The sequence below is a fragment of the Periophthalmus magnuspinnatus genome, chromosome 1, assembly GCF_009829125.3.
Source record: "Periophthalmus magnuspinnatus isolate fPerMag1 chromosome 1, fPerMag1.2.pri, whole genome shotgun sequence".
Classification (NCBI taxonomy): Eukaryota; Metazoa; Chordata; class Actinopteri; order Gobiiformes; family Gobiidae; genus Periophthalmus; species Periophthalmus magnuspinnatus.
In genome coordinates, this window is record NC_047126.1 from 30,870,632 (window position 1) to 30,893,384 (window position 22,753).

Here is a 22,753-nt window from a genome sequence, read left to right on the forward strand (position 1 = left end):
CATTTATATAAACAGTCTATGATACCTGACCGACTGCAACCTCAATTCATGCAGCTTTTTTTTTTATTATATCAATTTTATCTTCAATACATTGTACTGTATGTTTATATAACACAGTCCCAGTGGCTCATAGACTCAAGTGTGCTTATTAAGATAGCTTTCCTTTTGTAAACTGCAAAGTAATTTTCTCAAGAAGTCATCAAGTACCTTTTATCTAAGATGCAGACAGAATACAGAAAAAAAGAAAGGAGGAATTATCTAAAGCTGAAGCCCACACTGATTGTACCACCCTGTCTTTTTATCTCCCTGTTTTATCTCTTTGGCTAAGTCATATTCTAATAAATAATGATTAGGCACGTCTTTCCATAATGTGAAATTGGACTTGTGTAGTAAATAGAGACATAACTACTGAGCTGAGCAGACCATCACACCAGTGGGAATAGTCCTCAGCCATTATACTTCAGCAGAACAGCAGCACAGTCTGTGTGACAAGAACATAGTGGTAGAATAAATTGTAGTAGCTCGAGAGTTGAAAGAAAAAGCAGGAGGCTGGAGAGCTAACGCAGGAGAAGTTTATTTAGCCTGGACCCGGAGACATGAAAACTCAATATACTGTGATAATGCTGATCAGTCTGGCTATTATTCCTTTGTAGGGAGTATTATACCTTTGATGACGTATAGGCCAATCAACATAGATCATATACAGTTGCCCCTCGCTATATCGTGGTTCACCTTTCACGGCCTCGCTGTTTTGTGGATTTTCTTTTGTGGAATTTTACATGCTTTTTTACAGTGTATGAGTGTGCATTGTGTCCTGCGTCCTGATTGGCTGTTGGACTGTAGACCATTGTCAATCAGTCTCCTCCGTGCCGTGTCTCCTGTACAGTACAGAATGTGTTCAGACAAATTTACATAAATGTTGGATCGCAGTGTGACTCTGAAGTGCTGTATGTTTGCAAGTTTTCTCCCCGACAAAACCCACAATGTCGATGAAACGTTCTGCACCGACAAAGGCGCCTACGAAGGTTTGGACTCTTGTTTAAACAAGAGAGAAATGTGAGAAAATGTGAATGCCTGTGTGAGAAAAGTATATAAAGTGTGTGGTGAGGGGTTTTACAGCTGCAAAACATATAGAATAACTGTAAATTTTGCGGATTTTGCCTATTGCGGGTTATTTTTAGAACATAACTCCCATGATAAACAAGGGACCACTGTACATATATATACATTTATTTAGACAACCAGTCAAAAGTGTGGACACACCCTCTCATTACGGGTTTTTAATTTTTTTTATTTTATTTTTACTACTTTCTACACACATACATGAAGATATATGGAATTGTGTAGTAAAGAAAATAATAGAAATAACTCTACTAAATATTTTTTTTTGACAACGCAAAGGGTAGCTACTTTTTGAACATAAAATATAAAAAAATATATTTAGTAGAGTAGTTATTTTATGTTTTTTATTCTTTATTACATAATTCCATATATCTTACTTCACATATTTCATGTTTTCTGTGTGTATATAAAATGTAGAAAGTAGTTAAAATAAAGTCAAAAAAACATTGAATGAGAGGTATTTCCAAACCATAGACTGTATAAAGAAGTGGACTAAAGAAGTGGACTAAATAAGTGTGACGTCACCCACAGTGTTCAGCTTCAGTCAAATGAAGCTCATTGAGGCTAGAGCAGTTATAGGGGCCAATTTGGAGAAAAGTTCTGATCACGAGTATCAGAGCAACCAAAGAGCCGATCCGAAGCCAAGCTGTTGCCTCTTCCTGCTCGCACCGCTGGTTTAGTAGGGAGCGGACGCTTAGCAACACTGTCAATCAAGCCTGTTGCTAACGCTAACAGGAGTGACCTCGGGGAAAGAAGGCGCCTGATTTGTCTGTTATTAATGTTCATATTTAGATTTACAGACAAAATGGCGGAATAAAACCCCCAGGATCATGTAGCGCTGGTTAATACGAACATTTTAAGACCAAAATGACGAGTCTGACAGCAGCAGTTACAGAAAGAGGGATGACAGTTTCTCAATGTAAAGTGAACTGGAGCCAGAGTTGATGGAGCCGGAAGCGCGCCCATGATCACTTCCTATTTTGAACACTAGCAGGTTAGTTTTGTCCATTTATATAAACAGTCTATGGTCCAAACTTTTGGCTGGTCGTGTATATACTTTACAAACTTTAAATTTTTAACATGAGTGTCTGGGAAGCTGCAATAAAATAATGGTGCGAGAGAGAATATTCTATGCTTATTATTTTTTAACTAACCTCAGAGAGATGTGGATTGGAGATGTGGAAGGGTCAAACTCTTTCACATTTTAATAATACTGGCTAGTAAGTTAATATCTGCTGTGCACTTCAGGAGGCAGTGGCCGACTCCATTAGAGTATGTGTTTGCCGAGAGTTTTTCCATCTTTCTGTGCTGTTATTATTTCTGAAACCTGTGCGCTGGATGGGTCTGCTGTGCGCTCTCATGAGGAGCTGTGATCAATAAGTAAAGAGGAGTTCACGTCAGTACAGTCCAGGGCTCTGATTTATATGCAGACCACTGTCACACAAGTTTGAAAAGAAAGTATGTTTTTCCTCGACGCTCCGCATTCCTAACGCCGGATACTGGGCCAGAGTGTCTTTTACCTGAGGCAGTGAACATGCCACTCACAGTCACGGTCAGAAAAGGTTAGAGAAGCAAAACAGGAACAAGAGTTCAGGGCATTGCAGTTTGCATTTCACTAAGCTCGCTCACTGCAAAGATTAGTTTTTGTTTTGACCTATGGCAATACAAAAATGAGCACAAATAGGATGTTTTATTGTGTTAATCTAGTGTGTTTTATAGCCAAGATTTATAATGTTTATCATCAACTGGTGGTTTTGAGATTTTAGAATGAGATGTGTCATGCTCCCAGATGAGGGGCAAGAGCCATATTTCCCTGTTGATTCCATTGTATTTTGCAATGAAATATCCAAACATCAAATGCTTAACAAGCTGATTTCAGTGACTATAACCATTCATTTCTTTTATACAGTGGTCCCTTTTTTATCATGGGGGTTACATTCTAAAAATACCCCGCAATAGGTGAAGTATCAGCTTTATTTTTTACAATTATTCTATATGTTTTAACCCTTTAAGGAATGACTTTTGTTCTTTTTTTATGGCTAAAAAAGAACAAAAGTCAGTATAGCTCACCTAGACTTTTGTTCTTTTTTTTGCCATAAAAGTCTTGTTAAAAGAAGTATCAGAATTTACTGCATTTTTTCACACAACTACCTCTATTTTACATATTCATCCGTATTTTTTCTTTGAGGCATTGAATAAGTGACTGGGAAAATCCCCGCGGCACCTGCGCTCTGATTGGTCATCTTCAAGGGACAACGCAACGGAGGCAAATTACCGTAATGACAGTAAAATATTTAAAAAGCCCCGTGCCTCTGCTTAGAGATGTCGTTTGAATTTACATGAAGCACATTTGGAGTTACGGTAATGGAAAGTCCACAACCGCTACTATGGGGTTAAGGCTGTAAAACCCCTCACCACACACTTTATTCACTTTTCTCAGACAGACATTAACATTTTCTCACATTTCTCTCTTGTTTAATTAATTAATAGTGACTCACGTGTATTTCACAGTTCCTCTGACCGTGCCTCTTCGTCCTGGCATCACTCTGCCGTAGTCGATTGAACATTTAGGTAAATTTGGCTGAACACATTCTGTACTGAACATGAGACACGGCACGGAGGAGAGTGAACCGTGATATAGCGAGGGACAACTGTAACAAGAAAAAAAAGAACAAAATTCATTTTATCTGTCCATCTGTACTAAATATGATTGACGTATAGCATGTTATGTTGACTTTTGTGAGGTCTCTTATGCAGAGCAGTAGAAACCAGAGGTGTTTTGGAGCTGCCTGGTGTAGGTAAACCTAATTGCCTTGTCAAGAGCAAGAAGGAACCAGAGCATATGACATCCTAGGACCCATTTTGAGCCATGCATAGTGGTCAGAAGTACCTGGAGGAAACGGTTTATGTTTTGAGTACCCTTCCTGTCAGAGCAGTATAAACCATCCTTAGTGAAACAATCTGGATGGCATCTGCTGTAAATGATAAAATTAAACTTTTGGGATGAGGCCAGACTTTGTTTATGGTGATCCCGATGTCATTTACAACAATGACAAGCGGCTTATAGTTAAAGTCAAAGCAGTCAAAGAAATAAATGTGATGAAGTGGCACTAAGGAGTGTTATTATTTTGTGATGTGTGTCACAGTGTCTCAGTGACAAATATTAGCTCTATCCTCCCAACAGAACGAGACAGGAAACAATAAAGACCAATCTCTTCATCCAGACAAAGACCCACCTTTTTACTGTTTGGCCTTAATCCACCCGGTGACAGGAGCTAAGCCAGGTGCTCTATTTATATTGTGTGCTCGCGGCTAAATGTATTTTAGAAATGTCACACAGAAGTGCACCGTAATAACCGCGATTAGTTGGCCTTATGGAGGACAGTTGAGTCCACAGCATTTCTACGCCATCATCATAAGCTTTGATTACCTCTTGATGAATGAAAATTAGACATCTTTTGTAAAGTCTGTGTCAACAGGGCCACTTTATACATCAATAATACGGGACATTACTACTGTGGTGCATGATCAGCTGTTTGAGCAAACCCATAGAAGCCCACAAGCCCAAAGAAATGAAGGAGATCAAATCCACTCACTAACTTCGGCATCACAGTGGACATATGTTGTGTGTTAGCCGTGGTCACGATGATATAGCTGAGTGCTTCAAGTCACATAAGCCATTAAAGCCACGAGTGTAAGCCTTTAAGCCAATAGTAGCTTTTATGGCTTATGTTTAATAAAGTTGATGTTGTTTATCCGGGAAAAAATGTCGCGCACCAAAGAAATCTGTAAGATTGTGAAACACAGCAAGAATTTGGTGTTTATAGACGTAAAGGACAAAGGCCGTCTGTTTGAATACAGATAAAGGGACTATTGTTTTCTATTGTGAGATAAAGCTGAGGTTTAACAGACTGAGCATTTACTCCAGAGCCACAGGTCTTTCTGTAGGTAACATTATTGCCATGTTTTCAGAGCTCTCAGACCCTTTGTAGAATAGAACTGAATCACTGTTTTTTGAAGCGTCGCGTAATAAGCTGTAGTCCTCTGGCTTTAGTGCTATCTGTCTCTAACCAGTGGTCCACCAGCATTGATTCTCAATTGTGGGCTAGATTAAATTCCTTGTCTGTTTGGAGTGAGAACGGGAGGATTCTAGTGGATTACCTCGGCCGAATCAGATTTGGAGGAGAAGTGAAGTCCGGCGGATTTAAGCTGTGGTGTATGATGTGGGCTTCTCTCACCTTACTGAGGTAATGAGGCCGCTAATCCACACTACAGGTGCTTACACTCAGGTGTTACTGTATGGCACACGGTTGGAGGTGTACGTGGAGTCAAAAGCAGGAATGTCTTCTATATTGGAGATGTGCATCAATCTGCAAAGCCTCCACCCTTTGTTGAGTTGTAAAGGGTCTTATGAAGAAAATTTAACGAGGGAAAACAGCTCAAATAGTGCATCAAAAGGTGTGAGAGACAAGTTACAAGAGCAAGCCTGTTCCTGCAGTGTCCTCACACCAGCCAATAAAGAGTTTTGTCTCCAAGTAACGCCATATATCTTATTTATCAGATTTCAGTGGTCTCTTAAGCAGTACCCCAGCAAATAAAGCTATAGATTTCTCTTACAAACAGAATAAAATGTTCGGTGCAAAGTCCTGGTCAGCTCATGATGGGAAAAAAATGTCATTTCTTATCTCAGTGCTAGTTCTGGTATGTTTTGGTTTGATCTGTTTTCTTGACAGGCTTTGTAACTCAGGAAGAATATGAAATAGATTGTGTGTGTGATTGTTCTGATATTTGTAGCTCCTGGTGCTGCAGATACTGACTTTTCTAATTCTTTTGCCAAAAATCTAACAGCAAAGCCTCCCCTGCAGAGCTAAACATGTAAAACGTAGAATACTAAAGCATTTCTTGTGATGCTTTTCATAGTCAGATCAAAAGCTTTGTTTTCCATTATGACGGCTAAATGTCTGTTTGGCCTCAACCCGAGCATCATTACAAAACCTTCAAGCCTCTCCTGTGTGTCAAAGCTTTTTACTTTTCACCATGAACGGACCCTCGCTGCTTTCCCGGTACTTTGACATTTACTGAGAAAATGCCATTGGTTTTTTTATCTCCATTTTGTGACTTTTCAAGCTCTAGTTTGTGTGCGCTGTGACAGTATAATGCAGTCATTCTTTTGCAAGGCCAGACTTTGTGTTTGGGGGAAATTCACCGTTTAGAATTTTCAACGTGGCTGAATTCAAATACGTCAGGTAGAAAGGCAGATTATAGGGCACTGGGACAAGGAAGAAAAGTGCACCTGTTCAAAGTCTCCAAACTGAAGATCATGTATTCAACCCGAGTAACATGTTTTTGTGTCTTACTGTTTATAATATTCATCCCTGTGTAAATGCTCAACTGAAATTACATTTGAATACCAAAGCATGTCTGTGCAAACTAAAACCGGGAATTTTGGGAATGCTAATGCTGTGAACTGTTGCATGCACGCTAATGAACAGTTTTAATTATACAAAATGTGGTAATGGTGGAACACTTGTGGAATATGGTCGTTATTAATTTAGCACATAGTAGTATTCATGTGCCTTTAAGATGTGGTCCTTAAACTAAAATATTTACAAAGTTTACAATCCCTCCTCTTCTTCAGTGAATACCCATTAAAACAGCTTCGCACATGGATACTTATACTGCAGAGCTCCAACTAAGGCAGGAGTTTCATTTTTTACTGAAGGCCAAAAAGAAATCCGGTATTTACAAGTGACCCTCAACAGCACTGTTGCATAGAATAAGATGCCGCACAGATTCACAAATATGCAAAGGCCCAATGAAAAAAGCAATGTTTTTATCTGTCTTTATTCATTTGATATGTATGAGACTATAACACGGAAAGTTCATGCTTATATGGCACTTTGAAGGCCTTAGGTTATGGAATAATTCTTTTTTTTTTTTGAGTTAATATTCGTTCTAAATAAGCATAATGTGACATGCAATCGGAGACAGAGGACTACTGGCACATCTGAGTAATCTTATCGCATTAATTCGCTCACAAATTTGAACCATGTTGCCATATTTTGGAGTGAAATCTCAAACCAACAAGCAGCAAAATGGCTTGTAGGGTTTAGAAAAAAATCAATACTCATTTAAACTTGATGCTAAAAATATCAAAAGTAGATACTCATTTGAACTTACCTGGCGAATCCAAACTGATATCTCTATGTATTTTTGCTATAGATTGATTTTTTGATTGATTTTTTTCAGTGATTCATGTGAAACAAAGGAGCTCACTGGTCACTGTAGGTGTCTTATAATGACACTTCGCAGGTGGTCTTGAGTAGGCATGGACCTGTACAACCGAGATGTTTGTCCCTGCGCGAGTGAACACTTTGCTCTATGAGGAACTTTAATGAGTTTTATTTTCAGCTGAACAAGTCAGAACATGAAATACAGTTGTACCTCGTTTATCTACCTCGTTCTAAAACAAACCTGCAAAAGACAAAAGTATCAGCTTTATTTTTTACATTTATTCTATATGTTTTGCAGCTGTAAAACCCCTCACCACACATTTTATATACTTTTCTCACACAGGCATTAACATTTTCTCACATTTCTCTCTTGTTTAAACTCTCTCAAAGTTCAAGCCTTCGTAGACGCCTTTGTCGGTGCAGAACGTTTCATCGACATTGTGGGTTTTGTCGGGGGGAAAACTTGCAAACATACAGCACTTCAGAGTCACACTGCGACCCAGTTGTCATTTTAAAACACAAATCTTCAACACAAAAACACAAAGTTTTATTGTCACTGTTCTTGTCTGTTTTAAAAATGGACCATGGAATAAAGATGAGTTGTATAAGTATAATACACACACCTGTTGGTTTAGGCATCGATCCAGGTCTGTTGTATTTGTTTGTAGATTTAAGGAGTTGATAGGTTTTGTCTGTGAAGTGGATGTATTCCTTCTCATGTAACTGGAGGATTACCTTGTGATTGCCTGTCAGCCCCTATATTGTATTCTCCTCTGTGCTGCGTACTTGAAAGCATGAAGTACCTATAGGGAACATTACTATTACTTCAGTGGTAATCTTTTTTCCCCCTCTCTTGTAATATAGAATTCATTAACATCAAAGCAACAAAAGACATTCCCCTTTGTATCCACTCCTACACACTTCCATCACCTTTTTATTCTGGACCAGAGCACATGTGAAGGACTGAAAAAATTGTTCCAATCTATAACAGAACCAGTTCTAACAAGGCCTAATGAAAAAGAATAGAAAAAGTAGTGGGTGAGTAAAAATAAGAAAAGATTTGGAAATCTGCACCCACTGCCTATGCAATATGTAACTTTAGCTGCTGAAAAGCCACAGTAGTACAGAATGGTATCATCAATATCGCCTTGACATTCTATCTACGTGTTTTAGACTAGAAAAAGTGCAGACACTGGAGCAAATGTAATATATATAATATCAAGGAAAAGTTCAAAAAAGTAGAAGTAGAAGCGCAGATTTTGAGAACAGTGATTTTTTTTCCAGATGATTTTATTTGTATATTCTTGTTTGCTCAAATTATGAACGTGTCAAACAGCCCAGGCTTTAAATACTTTTAAATCTTTCTTGAAAACGTATTTGTTCGCACTGGCTTTGAATGCGAGCTGAGAGTGACACTTGTATTGTGTTGTTTTATCGAGTTTTTGCATGTTTTGTTGTATAAGATTGTACTTTATATTGCCCTTTGTACAGCACTTTGGGCAGCTGCGGTTTGTGCTTTATAAATACATTTGACTTGACTTGACTAAAGATAAACCCTTACAAAGAATAGATACTTGCTCTCAAATATTCTGAAGTAAAACTAAAAATTATCTACTTAAAATGTCATTAAGTAAAGTGAAGATATCTAAAATTTTTACTTAAGTACAGTACTGAACTGCTTTTACTTTGTTACGTTCCGTTTAATGTAACAATGGGTCTATAGTTTAAGCCTGCTCCTTTTTGTTAAATATTAGATAAATACCTTTACAAAATCCACTTTGGAGTGCGATCCAAGGCTGTTCCGTGTCCAAATAAATGAACAGATGCGCCTGTTTCGACTCACGCTTCTCTCCTGTCTCCAGTTCGGCCCTACTTCTAACACAAACACCAACAGTACAAGAGAATTCAAGCAAATATCTATCTCCCTTTGGGCTCACCATACTCTACGACTGAACGCGTGCATGCGGTTTGCTAATTAAACCTTGCATCTAATTACCTAATGTGGGCAGGGTGGATGGGACATGATGGTTCTTAATTTACAAGTGCAACCTGCTCACAGATAAGACCACAATAATGATGAGCTGGAGAAGAGGGCGGATGAAAGAAAACCCATGGCTGTTGTTTTCTTTAATTAAATCTGACCTTATAACACCCACTGCATCCAGTCTGCAGTCGCGTCCTATTTGCTCATGTTTCGCAGTGTTTCACAGATCAAATGTGAACAAAACGCAAACAGTCATGCGTTAAGTATTAATCATTCTGACCGATTGTGCCAAAACCGCTAATTCCTTCTCCCCGTTTGTTGCAGAGCGTTTTGATGCGCTTATCCACCTAAAATACAGCAATTTGTCAGATTATGACAAAACATGCCTGAAAATACTCATTAAGCTGCTGAAAAGGCCTTCATCCACTAAGGTTATGCTTTAATGATGCTATTTCTGTACCCGACTATTTCTGCCCCTGATGGACCTGCGCTGTGGATTAGCTGTATTGATGTGGCAGGCTTTTATACTAGATGCCCTTCCACCATCTCTTTGACAACTAATGTAGGCAAAGAGGGTGATTCATGTTCCACTAGGACTTAAAATTGTTACCATCTTGCTCATGTTTCTCAAGCACGTATGTCTCTTTATAATGTACATCCATTAGCCCAAATTTGAAGGAACACAGAGGAATAATGCACGGTAAACAAAGTGGTCAGGGTTCAAACAAAAGCCTGGACAAGTGGCATTAAAGATTCAGCTAATGCAAAATCTATGGGTTTATAATGGAGGATTTTTAGAATATATTTAGTAACTTGCATTAGTGATAAGTATTTGTAAACACAATTGATACACCAGAATTAACAGAGCCACTGTAAAGGAGGTGCAGGGAAAGAAACCCAAACTTATGATCTCGGAAAAGCACTGTATTTAGGACTAGTTTAGTATCCACAATCTCCCCAGGTCGTTCGGTGACCAGTTCACAGTTCATTGTTTCAAAAAGGCAGAAATAAATACTATGAATGCAATAAATAATATAATAAAATAATAACAGCAAATAAACATAACAATGGCAATAATAAACATAAGAAATATGCAAATACATAATATACAGAAACACAAGAAATATATTAGAGCTACGTTGTGTACGATAATACAAAGCAGCAATGAACTACAACTGAGATCATGGCACTTTCTCACCTAAATAAAAAAATTCCAAGTACCCTGGAACGCACTACGGACAGCAGCAGAGAGCAGTGTCAAGGCGAAGGTCTGCTGGTCCGTGAATGCATCACTGCCGCAAGTTACGCAACAGCAATGTGAACAAAAGAACTAATTAAGGCCGGACTGACGTAATATGGACTACAAATAGTATTAATAATAATATTAACTTACGTTCATTTCACTGTAGATGAAATTAAAAAATAATGAATCCTGATTGGTTGAGGAGTGAGAAGGGCTGGTCACTGATTGGTTAAGGTGGTTGCTGGGGTCGAATGTCCGAATAATAATGAAAGAATAGTCAAAACCTAATGACTGTATTAGGAACATCATAAACAGATTAAAAACAACACAAATAATGATCTAATACACATGGTTAAATTAATATAGAACATATTTCAGGCACAAGCTAAATTGGATACTTCGGTTTAATAATCTAAAAACGGACTTTTATACTATCACCTGCAGCTGTTTTTAATGCTCCAATTGGATTTATATCAGGGGCGGCGCCGGTGGGTGGCTTGAGGGGGCGCTAGCTTCACCTGGAATGGTCAACCCACACCCATTGTGCCCCGAAAGATTTTTGCCTCACTTCCATAATGCGTCAAGTCTTGGCTAAAAATGTTGTTCAAAATGAGACTCAATTGAAAGGAACTCCATATTAGCTTTTATAAATCACTAGACTACATTTACACCGGTTTAAAACAGCAAAGCAAACATGGTACAGGGTGGGTGGGGCGCTTCACTGTTAAAAGCCTCTAAATTAATAGTAAAAGCCTCCACCACTACTGCTGTGGGGAAGTGAAAAGAGAGGTCACATTAAATGAAACCATGGTCTCATCTGAATCAAATTGGAGATGCTTGATTTTGCTCACAAATTAGCAAATTATAACCTCTCTTTTCACTTGTATCCACACAGCAGTAGCGGTGGAGGCAGCAAAGAGGAGGCTACTGCAGGATACTACGCTAAAAGAGAGAACTGTAACTGTGCTTAAATACCAAATATTTCCAGTTTAGAGGACATTTCTACAGGCAAATCAACAGTTGTGTCATGGGCTTACCGGTCTCTCCTAATATGGCAAACTTATACATGGAACAATTTGAACACTCCAAACCCACACATTGGTATCGACACGTGGATGACAACTGGACTAAAATATATCAATGCTGTGGATCCAAACATCAAATTCACATGAGAAAAGGCCAAAGAGAACAGTAAAAATAGGACAGGACCGGTGTCTCCAGGTAGAAGTCTTCAGGAAGCCAACACACACTGACCAATACCTGCTGTTTGATTCACACCATCCACTGCAGAACAAACTCAGAGTTATCTGTACTCTACAACACAGAGCTCAAGTGGTGCCCACAAACACAGAGGGAAAAGTGAAGGAAGAGAAACATGTGGAGAAAGCCCTCTCTGTTTGTGGATATCCAAAATGGGCCTTCAATAGATCAAAGAGAGCTAAAGCACAGGACAACAGGGAAGCTGAACCTAGAAGGATAGGCGTAACTATTCCTTGTTGTGTGTCTGAAAAACAGTTTGAGATTCTGGTCTAATTCAAACCTACAGACACTTTAAGACAGAAACTGGTTCACCCAAAGGACAAAACCCCGAGCCACAAACAAAGTAATGTGTCTACTCCATTCAGTGTAGTGAAGAGTGCAGGGAGCGTGACACTGGAGAAACTAAACAGCCACTTCACAAGAGAATGTACCAACACTGTCGTGAGAGCTGCTCTGGACCCCAGTCTCCTGTGCATCTCCATCTCAAAGACACTAACCACTCCTTTGAACATAGTGAGATGTTAGCCAGAGAAAAGAAATGCTTTGAGAGGAGAGTTAAAGAAGCTATTTTTGTTAGAAAAGAGAATCCTTCCTTAAACCTTCCTTAGGCAATGGGGTCTTTAGACATAATCTGTCTCCTATCTACAACTCAATCCTCAGATCCAAAGCAAACAAAGGAAACAAAGAGATCAATAGAGCGATAAAGGCTGAATGGAGGCCATTAAGATTGTAGTAGTTAGCTCTTCCCTTCAGATAGATATAAGTCAATGTCCACCAGCAACTGACCAGAACTAAAGAAGTGTCTTAGATGAGCAGAGAAACGTCTTCACTCCTACAACGATTTGTCCAGTTGACAGATTTAACTTTGGCTTTTACTATAGATCAGACCTGGACGACTGAGGGATTACACAGACATCCGCTCTAAACTAACAAGTTAAGTGAGCACCCACACTGAAGACCTTAGCACCGCTTATCTCCTCCTGCCAAAAATGTCTGGCGCCGCCCCAGACTTATATATTTATATGTTTTGTTTGTTATTTAGTTTTTTCTGTATATTGAACAGAGCGCCCATGATAAAGAGAGTTCGAGTGCTCCCATTGGCTCTTACTGTTTACATAAAAAAAATAGAAATTGTTGTAATGCATTATTTCATGGCAAGTATGTCATATGTGTAATCAATAGTAAAGTCTGGCTCTTGACCCCCATCTGGGATTATGACATCATCACAATATAATCTGAAAACCACCGATGGTTCATCATTTTGCAATAAGCACACATTGGCATTGGACTTACAGCCAAACCTGTTACTCCTCTTCAACTGCCCTGTGTGGTTTACTACATACAGTAATCTAGTGACATAGTGTTAAACTGAAACACCGGGGTACCAGGACTCACTGTTTGGATTTGAAAAGGGCTCAGCTGCTCTGCTTTATGTCTTGTAGCGAGCTTAACCTCCCAGTGGTTAAGAGGAATGGCAGCTGTTTCTTTTATTTGCATATTCTTGTATAACTAAGGAGGTGCAGTAAATGTCAAAAAGTACTGCAATATCCCAGTGCCTACGTTCACAGTTTTGTTTTTCCGTAATTGCCCATGTATAGCTCTATTTAACAGCGATGCAACGTGATGAACAGATGAAGCAACTGAAAAGAAGGAAGGAAGAAATGGTGTATTTTGACTTGGTCTAGAATTTAAAGTGCACATGACAGGTTAAACTACTCAAATCCTACTTAGTCTTTCGTGGGTTTTTTTTAACATTTCAGTGAAGATTATAATTCCTGGTGTAAGAATGTTCATTTCTGGTGTAACCGTCAAAGAGGACAAAGAGACTGAAACATAAAGTCAGAAGGTTTAATGAGGTCCACACAGGTAAAGTGAACAAGAAATATAGTGCTAAGGATAAAAGCAAACGCATATACATTCATGAGTAGACTAAACACACCATGTACAGATTATCTGTTGTAATCTGGAGACTTTATATCCCTCTCATCATAAAGTACTCATACATGACCTCAATAAGCAAACACAAAAATCATACTTTTGCTAAACTGAAGCATGAGGATTTATTCAGCTGCAAGGTCCAAAAACCCATTTGTTGCAGTACTGACGTTCTCGAGCTGTACTGTCCTTCTTTTACCCTCTGATTTAAATGGGAAAAGACATCTTGCGGTTCTGCTCCAGCAACTGTCCGATGACACCTCATAAATCCACAGTACTGTACATAATTATGCTATCACTAAACCAACCCGAAAATCAAAGACATTAATTTTCCCAAAACAATATTATGTCAGGCATTCATTGTCTTCAGTCTCAGCGTCAGACATAACTGTGATGTAAGCAGCAGGAGGAGTGTGAGGAGAAGTAGGAAAAAACACAGTCGCACACCGTTCAACCATAGTACAACAGCCACAGACAATCAGAATAGTTAGAATTATGCTAATGTGTCAGAAAACCAATCACCAATGACATCATTGATTCCTGAGGCAGTGTTTGGTCAGAGTGGTCTCTCATTTTGTCTAAAAGTTCTTGGAGAGGGCCAACGGGACTAGTGTTATTGGGTATGACTGTACAACACTGGTCACCAAAGAGAGAACATACACCGTGTATTTCAGATAAAAGCATGTTTAGGGTAGGTCATCAGCATAGCGTTAGCATGTAGCTCCTCTTAATGGTACACCAACAAAGAATAGACTCAAAACCTGTAATTGTCAACGATTTTATACTCATTAGTCACACCTCTAGGTATACCAATTGCATCAGAATAAATATTAGCTGGGTCAGTGCCAATGATGTCTATTACAGATCTTCTGGATCTAGTTGAGGCTGTGGGATCTAAGGAGAAGGGGAGGTCAGGAATGGGTAAGAGAGAAAAAGTAGTAGAGAACATCACTTTCGCACAATGACCAGACCAGTGAAAAGTAGTTCACAAATTAGTAGTTGGGAAGCCACCACATGTCAGCTATGGCAAAGTCCTGTCTCCTCAGAGAACATGTATGAATCAGTGGACATGTGGCATGTTTTACACCAGCAACTGCACTCACAGAAGAATAATTTAAGGAAGTAACAAAGGGGATATCATTAACTATAGTGATGAGAGAGCACGGGGTTGTAGTAAGATTTCCAACAAAAGTAGACTGGTAGGTGTGGAGTCTCTGTATGCATTCTGATTGTATTGTGGGCAATTTGGAGAAGTGAGATGGATTTATATTTGCAGGCATATATGTCCATCGAGAATGGCTGCAGGGATCGCTGTGTATAGTTGTGAGTTGACAGACATATTAGGCATCGCATAAAGAGATAATGACATAAAAGCAAGACATGCAGTTTCAGTACGCTCAGTACTTTTTGTGGTACACTTACCACCTGCCTCACATGTTTCCCAGGAACAATTAACAGAGGCTAGACAGTGTTTATAGTGTCTCACAATATGAGACAATATGTAATAATCAGAAATATAAGAGAAGGGTATGGGAACTAAATACTTCTGGAACAGGTGCACATGTCAGGCACAGCTGTCCTTGGAGATATAAATTAGCGCTGGAGAAGAGCTAAGTATATCATTTGTTTTTTGTGGCAACATTAAGAAATTTTGTGGCATTACAAGTCAATGATAACTGGATCTCAACCCTTGTTTTGGTGCTATTATTTGACCCATAACTAGAATGTAGAGGCCTGATTCAAAGTATCAGATAAAGACAGCAACAATCACTATGATAAACAACAACAAAGTCAATGTAGTACTTCTCTGCGCGCACCCAGGCAATGCCGCTGTCATGACTAAGAAACAAGCCAGGTCAGATACATTATAAACTGTTTCAATGAACATCCAGAAAGTTAAGCTCTGATGCAATTAATAATGATGATCTAATTGGTATTGTCACTTGTCATTGTCAACAGTTTTTTGCGACTATTAAGCAACGTTTGTTTGGACCTAAGAATCTGTTTCATTTAGTTTAGGTTAGATCACCAGTCACCAGGGGGTTTCCAGAGAGTCTAGACCTGTTGGGAGAGAACTATAGAGTCCATAGTCTATAGAGATTTTATGATTTTGAAGATTTCTGAGAACATGTATTTCAGATTAGAGAGGAGTGTCCATCCTTCTCCTAATTAAGATCTCATGTAGAAAGAAATCAAGATGCTGAGTGTGGATCACGCTCCCATCAGCGCTAATGGCAGGAAGTCCAACTACATTATTCTGGTGAAGTTCATGATATTTTTCCTCATTTGCTCAAGTAATGAGGTAGTCTGTGAAATATAGCCATATGTAACAGTCTGCCAGGTGTCAGGTGGTCTATCGTGACACTTATTTGTCCTGTTTGTTACATACTTGTTATATATTTGTTACATCTGTGACAGTGCAAACACTGAGCTCATACAGGGTCAACAACCTGCCAGTGTCCATCAGCTTCACTGAATGTCCATGACTACAGTTTTTTGTGCTTTTTTCCCTTTTCCATGTATTCCCAATTGGGTTTTTTGTGCAGTGCTGGCTGTAAATCCCTTCTGTATCTATTGAGAGGCATCAACATGTATTAGATGTCGTAATTACTGCCTTATCAATAACTGTCCTTTCACAGTGTTATCTAGTTTAGCTATATGTTATACTAACTGCAACCTCCCCCTTTTAACAACACAAACTTTATTTTGTCCAATCGACATTCTTATAATTCAGACCATTCAGAAGTTATTTATTCTATTAGCAAAAATTTAAAATGATTTAAAACGGGGTTTTGATTGGGATTGGGACTAATTTCTTCTGAGTTTTCCTTGTGTTTAATTATCTTTAAGTTTAGACACATTTATTCTGCTGAACTTATTGTTTTCCATATTTCACATCTATTTAAATGGCTTTATGACTACATAATTTGCATAATTTGGTCATTGTTATTAGAACAAAAATCATTATAATTATTACTACTGAGAACCAATGGGCTCTCGGCTAAGTCTCTCCTCATGTCATCCCCGTGCAGGTCCTGTGCGGGTCCTGTGCGGGTCCTGTGCGGGTCCTGTGCAGGTCCTGTGCGGGTCCTGTGCAGGTCCATGTGCATCTGATCCACACAGGGAGGACACTTTGCTGGACTCGACACCTTTTGGGTCATAATTGTGACCTTAATCGATCTCTCTCAACAATTGTTACAAGCATTAAAAACTCAATCATATAATTCCGTTTGAAATACATATTTGAAAGACATTCAGGAGCAGTGACATTTTGACCAAATATAAGTATCATAGTATGTCAACTAAAACAACAACAACAACAACAAATAATATAAAGCACTTCAGAACCCAGCGGCTGCAGGTTTCATAATAAGGCCAGACATGTTGTTTGCACTAAAAGTTGCACTGCTTAACAACTGCAGTTTGTAATTTTGTTAATTGTGGCTGTTTTAAAATACCTTGCACTGGTTGTTACCTGTTACCTAGCAGTCTGGCCTCCAGTCTGGCTATACTTCCATTGTAGGGAGTATTATACCTCTGATAATGTAGGCCAATACTACAAGGACTGAGCTGGCAGTGAGAGTCCTCAGTAGCACAGAAATAGAATCTCTTCACCCAGCACAATGCCACTGATGTCTCTTAAGACATACTACTTAGTGTACTTAGTGTACTTAGTGTACTTAGTGTGGCTAGTATATGTAATGTTCCAGTGAATAACACAGACCATTTTCCCCTATGATGCCTTATATCTTGCCGATTTTGTGGCATCATGTACCTTGGTCTCCACATTTCTATATATTGTTTTGAATAGTTTAGAATAGTTTATCATGGTTTTAATTCTTACCTGTACCCTTTTATTATATGGTCTTGTAAAAAGGAATAATGTGCTATAATTCTATGCTCTTTTTGTGAAGCAGAATGCATGTATAATTATACTCTCTTTATTGTGTGTATCTGTCCACAGGTGGTGAAGATGATGATCATTGTGGTGGTGACCTTTGCCCTCTGCTGGCTCCCCTACCACGTCTACTTCATAGCGACGGGTCTGAAGAAAGATCTGAAAAGGATGAAGTACATCCAGCAGGTTTACCTCAGTGTGCTGTGGCTGGCCATGAGCTCCACCATGTACAACCCCATCATCTACTGCTGCCTCAACAGCAGGTGACCACATACACCTACACATACACTGACACTACTGTGTCAGTTTGTCACAGTACACCTCATGCTCAGGGTAATGTCATAAATACATGATAGATGTCACATATAATATTTTGCACAGAGCCATATCAAGATTAAAGCAGATCTATTCTGCAAAATCGACTTTTCAGAGCTTTTAACCATGTTATAGTTGTTTCCTCTTCTCATGTTCCCCCTTGTTGTTTTGGGAGTGACTTGTTTTTACCAGCACCACCACACGCCCACTGCTCTGCACTTACTTCATTGTTCAATTTTATTTTCTTAGTCAGTGATACTCGTAGAATTCGGCAGTGTCGTTTAGTAATTTTGATACGAATGAAAAAAAATCTGCTAATTGCTAGCGTGATGTGCAGCTATCAATTGGAGGTGCCGACAGCAACACGACGCTTTGTTGAGATGATGTTAACATCGAAGTCAGCTCCCATTGGGCACTGCAGTTTTCTAATGTGGAAGTCAACGGACTTGCTTCTTTTATTATATCATTTTAGATGAATATTGCAATTTAAAATCTGCACAGGTGTCAGAGATTATAACTATACAGCAGACACAAGCACAATATGTATTTTTTAAAAGTACTTAAATGTGAAGGTTTAGATCAATTAACATGTATTGTCCTGCCTTTGAGACTTGAGTGTTCAGAAAATTTCTTTTTACACCTACTCCTTATCCCTGTCCCCTTCCCTGTATTTAATTGCTGTTTGTCAACAGAACTCTTTCTCTTGGTGAGCTTTTTTAAGTCAATATTAAAAGTTATAATAAACAAAATGTAGACTAATAATTTTGGTATGTTGTAGTTTGATACTAATCTAAAGCATAATATGTCTACTTCTATGTCCATGGGGTGACAGAGGTTAGAGCAGTGGTCTCCCCAACCCTGAAGATTGAAGTATCTATTCCCAAATTTTGTTGTTGTGTCTTTAGGCAAGACACTTTTCATAGTATAGTTTATATAGTATGAAAGTGGTGTGTGTTATATAGTATGAAAGTGGTCAGTCTACCCCAGGGCAGCCGTGGCTAATAATACACTGTAAAGCTCTTTGGGTGTCTTGAAAAGCGCTACATAAATTATAATTAAATCACTCCTATTATTACTATTACTTACTTACATCTCTAATTTCCTCGCCTATTTCCCTCTTTCCTGCTACAGATTCCGAGCAGGCTTCAAGTGTGCATTCCGCTGGTGTCCCTTCATCAAAGTATCCAGCTACGACGAGCTGGAACTGCGCTCCACCCGCCTCCACACCACCCGCCAGAGCAGCATGTACACCCTGTCACGCATGGACACCACAAGCGCTGTGGTGTACGACCCCAATGATCCTGACGGGGGCGCCGAAGGGGGAAACAGGAAGCTCTCCCTGATGTCCAGAAAGAAGAGCTATATTGTGTCTCGGCAGCCCGGGGCTATTAGCAGCGGCAACGACAAGGCCCAGAATGGAAGAATGTCAAACACGCAATCTGAGGCGTTCTCGTGAAGTGTGCTACGCTGTACAGATAATCAGAAGAAGCCCGTACGTTTGACAAGCATGTATATTGTATGATGTATATACACATAGTGACAGTGAAGTGGCCATCTACGTGTGCTGTAAATGAAGCCGAGAAAGATTGAATTATGATATCGCATGCTTCAGAGCCTTAAGAGATGTAGATGATTTGCTTCTATGTGAGAATAGCATGTAAAAAGGCATTTCACTGCAGCCTTTGGGGAGTTCAGTCATTTGTTATATACTGTATCACAAAATCATACATTTTACAGAATGTATTGCCATATAGGGTGGAATATGTGCCAAAATCAGGCCTTAACATGCACGATCACAAGGCCGTGGCGTTCTTTTTAATACAGTACATAAACACACACAGCAATAGCAAGAGAGAACATACAATTCAGATGTCGAAAGCAGAAAGTATAAATATATTACATGATTATGATGGCTGGAATATAGTCGTTAGTGAGTTTACACAAAACTCTCTTAAAGGGTTACTGATTGTTACTATATGTACATAAAAGAGTGTAATTTATTCTCTGTGTAATCGTGAGCGGCCATGATTTATTCACAGTGTGGAAGAATGAGTGTGTTTGCCAATGGAAACGCTGCTGACTGACCTCTCTTTACACTGGACTATTGAACAGGCCTTTAGGCTGTGTGACAGTTGTGAAGACCACGTTAGCGATAGCAAGCCACTGATCAAATCCGTGCTGTACATTTGTCTGTGCAGATTTTATACGAGCCAGCACTATTGGAGCAGACATTTATGATTGAGATGTATTTAGTTAAAGTCTATAAGTGCACATTGGAACGTTTACAGACATGTTTACATTGATGTGGCTGCTGTGGAACAGGACTAGGGGAGACACATGGTCTGCAGTCTGTCCAGGGTCACTGCACTCCTCATTGAACTCACAGCTTGTGTTAGAGCGTCAGGATCGTGCCAAGAACCAGAGCAGCCTGAGCAGCGGGGGTTTCGCACATGACAAACACAGGCGGACATATATTGTTTATGTAATAAGAGTTACAAGTCTGTAATGTGCTATTAATGTACTCGCATAGCTTGGCAAACACTCTTATTGTGCTATAAAGGCAAAAATCAATATTATAAATAGACCAGCTCTTCAGAATTATAATAGTGCAGCATAGCAAAGAGTCCTCTTTTATGATGGGTGCACAGTCACTGGGTTTTCATTCAAATGAGAAAGAAATATGTTCAAAGAAAACTTGAGAAAGAAAAAGATACTGTTCCATTCAGGCATTTCTTTGAATATCGGCTGGTGCCTATACTCCGGAGTCAAGGCTTGGATGAAATAAAATTAATGTTTATTTTTATTTTATAAGAGTTGCTCATGTTTTTAATCATGCACAAGCAGCAAGGCAGTGAGGCAGAAAATCATTTGATAAGATGAAAACATGCCCTGCAATATTATTTAGGTAGTCTTTTTAGTAAGTAATGGGCTGTGGTGAGATTTAGTTTTTAATGTGCGAGGTTAACAGTGATCTCGTTAGTGTGTTCAAATACATTTCACTGTTGGTTAACTGATGCTTTGCTTTAACTGTTTTTAAAAATATAACGTAAATGGAAAGTGATTACACAGAAGGCACGAATAAGACAAGGAAGACGTCCAGGAAGGAGGATGGTCCAGAAAAGTGCTGCTCGTGTGCGCTGTGTGTTGTGTACCGTGTGCTATTTATGTAATGCCTTTGACTGCCAGATAAACAGCTTATTTTGTAACGATAAAAGAAGAAAATAAAAGATCTAGCAAATAGATGAGCCCTTCTGAATGTTAGCAGACCCATGAAAGTACTTTTGGACAGACAGAGGTGGGTAGTACTCAGTCAGGTACATTTATTTGAGTAACTTTTTGAAGAAATTGTAGTTTTCAGACTAGTTTTTGGACACAATACTTTTACTGACTTACTTTGGTTCATCTTCCCACTGTGAGAAAGTATAGATACAAAAACATAAATGATAATATTAACTGATTTGATTTGTGTTGTGCTCGTCGTTCATGGTCCATCCTTTGACAACAACACAAATCGTGCAGTATTTAATGTATGAAGTAATTTCCCAAATACTATTTACTTGATTTTATTTGACTTCTTGGACTACTACTTTGTACTTTTGCTTGAGTAATATTGTTTGAAGTCATGTTACTCTTACTTGAGTACATTGTTTGACTACTCGACCCACCTCTGCTTTTGGAGGAATGTGATTTAAATGTGTTGTGCGTTTGGCTGTAACAATGGAACAGCTACCACAAGAGGAGTGAGTACTTATGTAGTGTTGAGTATTATTCTGTTTGTCAGTATTGTATAAGTTGAATGTATAGTACAATGTGTGCCTCTAGGTGGTGTTTTTCAAAGGTCATAAGCTTGTTGCTATATAATAACAATAATAATATATGAGTTTTATACAGCGCTTTTCACGGTAACTCAAAGAAGCTTCTCAATAGTGTAACACAAAACAAAGACAGGAAAGATAAAACAAGTTGTGAGGAAGCAGTCATTTGCGGGGTTATAGGTTATGAGATAAAGGGGAGTTTTGAGCTGTTTTTCAAGGTGTTTAGTGAGTCATTTTTACAGATGGAAGAAAGTCTACCGTCTATGGTGAGGCTGAAATTCTCTGCAGAGGGAAGGAGAGAATTGGGACCGATGACGATGATTTCAGATTTGTTGCAGTTAAGCTTGAGAAATTTGGTGGTCAACTATGATTTTATGGCAAGGAGGCAGTTTGAGAGGATCGAGGTGTAGTAATGAAATTTGACTCCTTGTTGGCGGATGGTATGACAGAGGGGAAGCATGTTGAGAATAAAGAGGAGGGGACCGAGCACTGAGCCTTGAGGGACCCTGTGGATAACTGGCATGATGTGAGATGAGGGGTGTGGGGTGATGGACCAATGGAGTGAAGATGGTGGAGGAGAATGGAGCGATCAATCATGTCAAAGGCAGCGGAGAAGTGGAGGAAGAGGAGGATAGGGATTCAGAGGTGAGGATTGGTTACTTTGACGAGGGCTGTTCCTGTGCTATAGTGGAGATATAAACTGTTGTTATTTTGTCATGACTTTGCAACATTGTGTGCCTCGGACTGAAAATACATGCCGTGATTAAGAAAAAAAAAAGATATTTGGAAGTTATTTGAAACTTTATTTTAAAAATGTCAGCTGAATATCATTTCTAGCATACTGGAAATGTGTTTTGTATTCTGTATCTGTTCTGTGTGTTTGCTTTTTGTACCGTTGCACTGTTCTAAATGTAATTTGACTGAATTTGGCAGGAAAAAAAAAAAAAG

The 22,753-nt window shown here is 39.0% G+C and overlaps 1 protein-coding gene across 1 annotated transcript in view; it reads left to right on the forward strand.

Moving 5' to 3' along the window:
• Nucleotides 1-19,577, forward strand: part of tacr3a (tachykinin receptor 3a) — a 38,677-nt gene extending 19,100 nt beyond the window's left edge. Inside the window, exons 4-5 of the mRNA XM_033969684.2 lie at nt 17,742-17,938; nt 19,122-19,577. Of these exons, the coding sequence (XP_033825575.2) occupies nt 17,742-17,938; nt 19,122-19,446 (522 nt within the window). The 3' untranslated portion in view covers nt 19,447-19,577. The remainder of the gene's footprint in view (nt 1-17,741; nt 17,939-19,121) is intronic.
• The last annotated feature ends 3,176 nt before the right edge of the window (nt 19,578-22,753 follow it).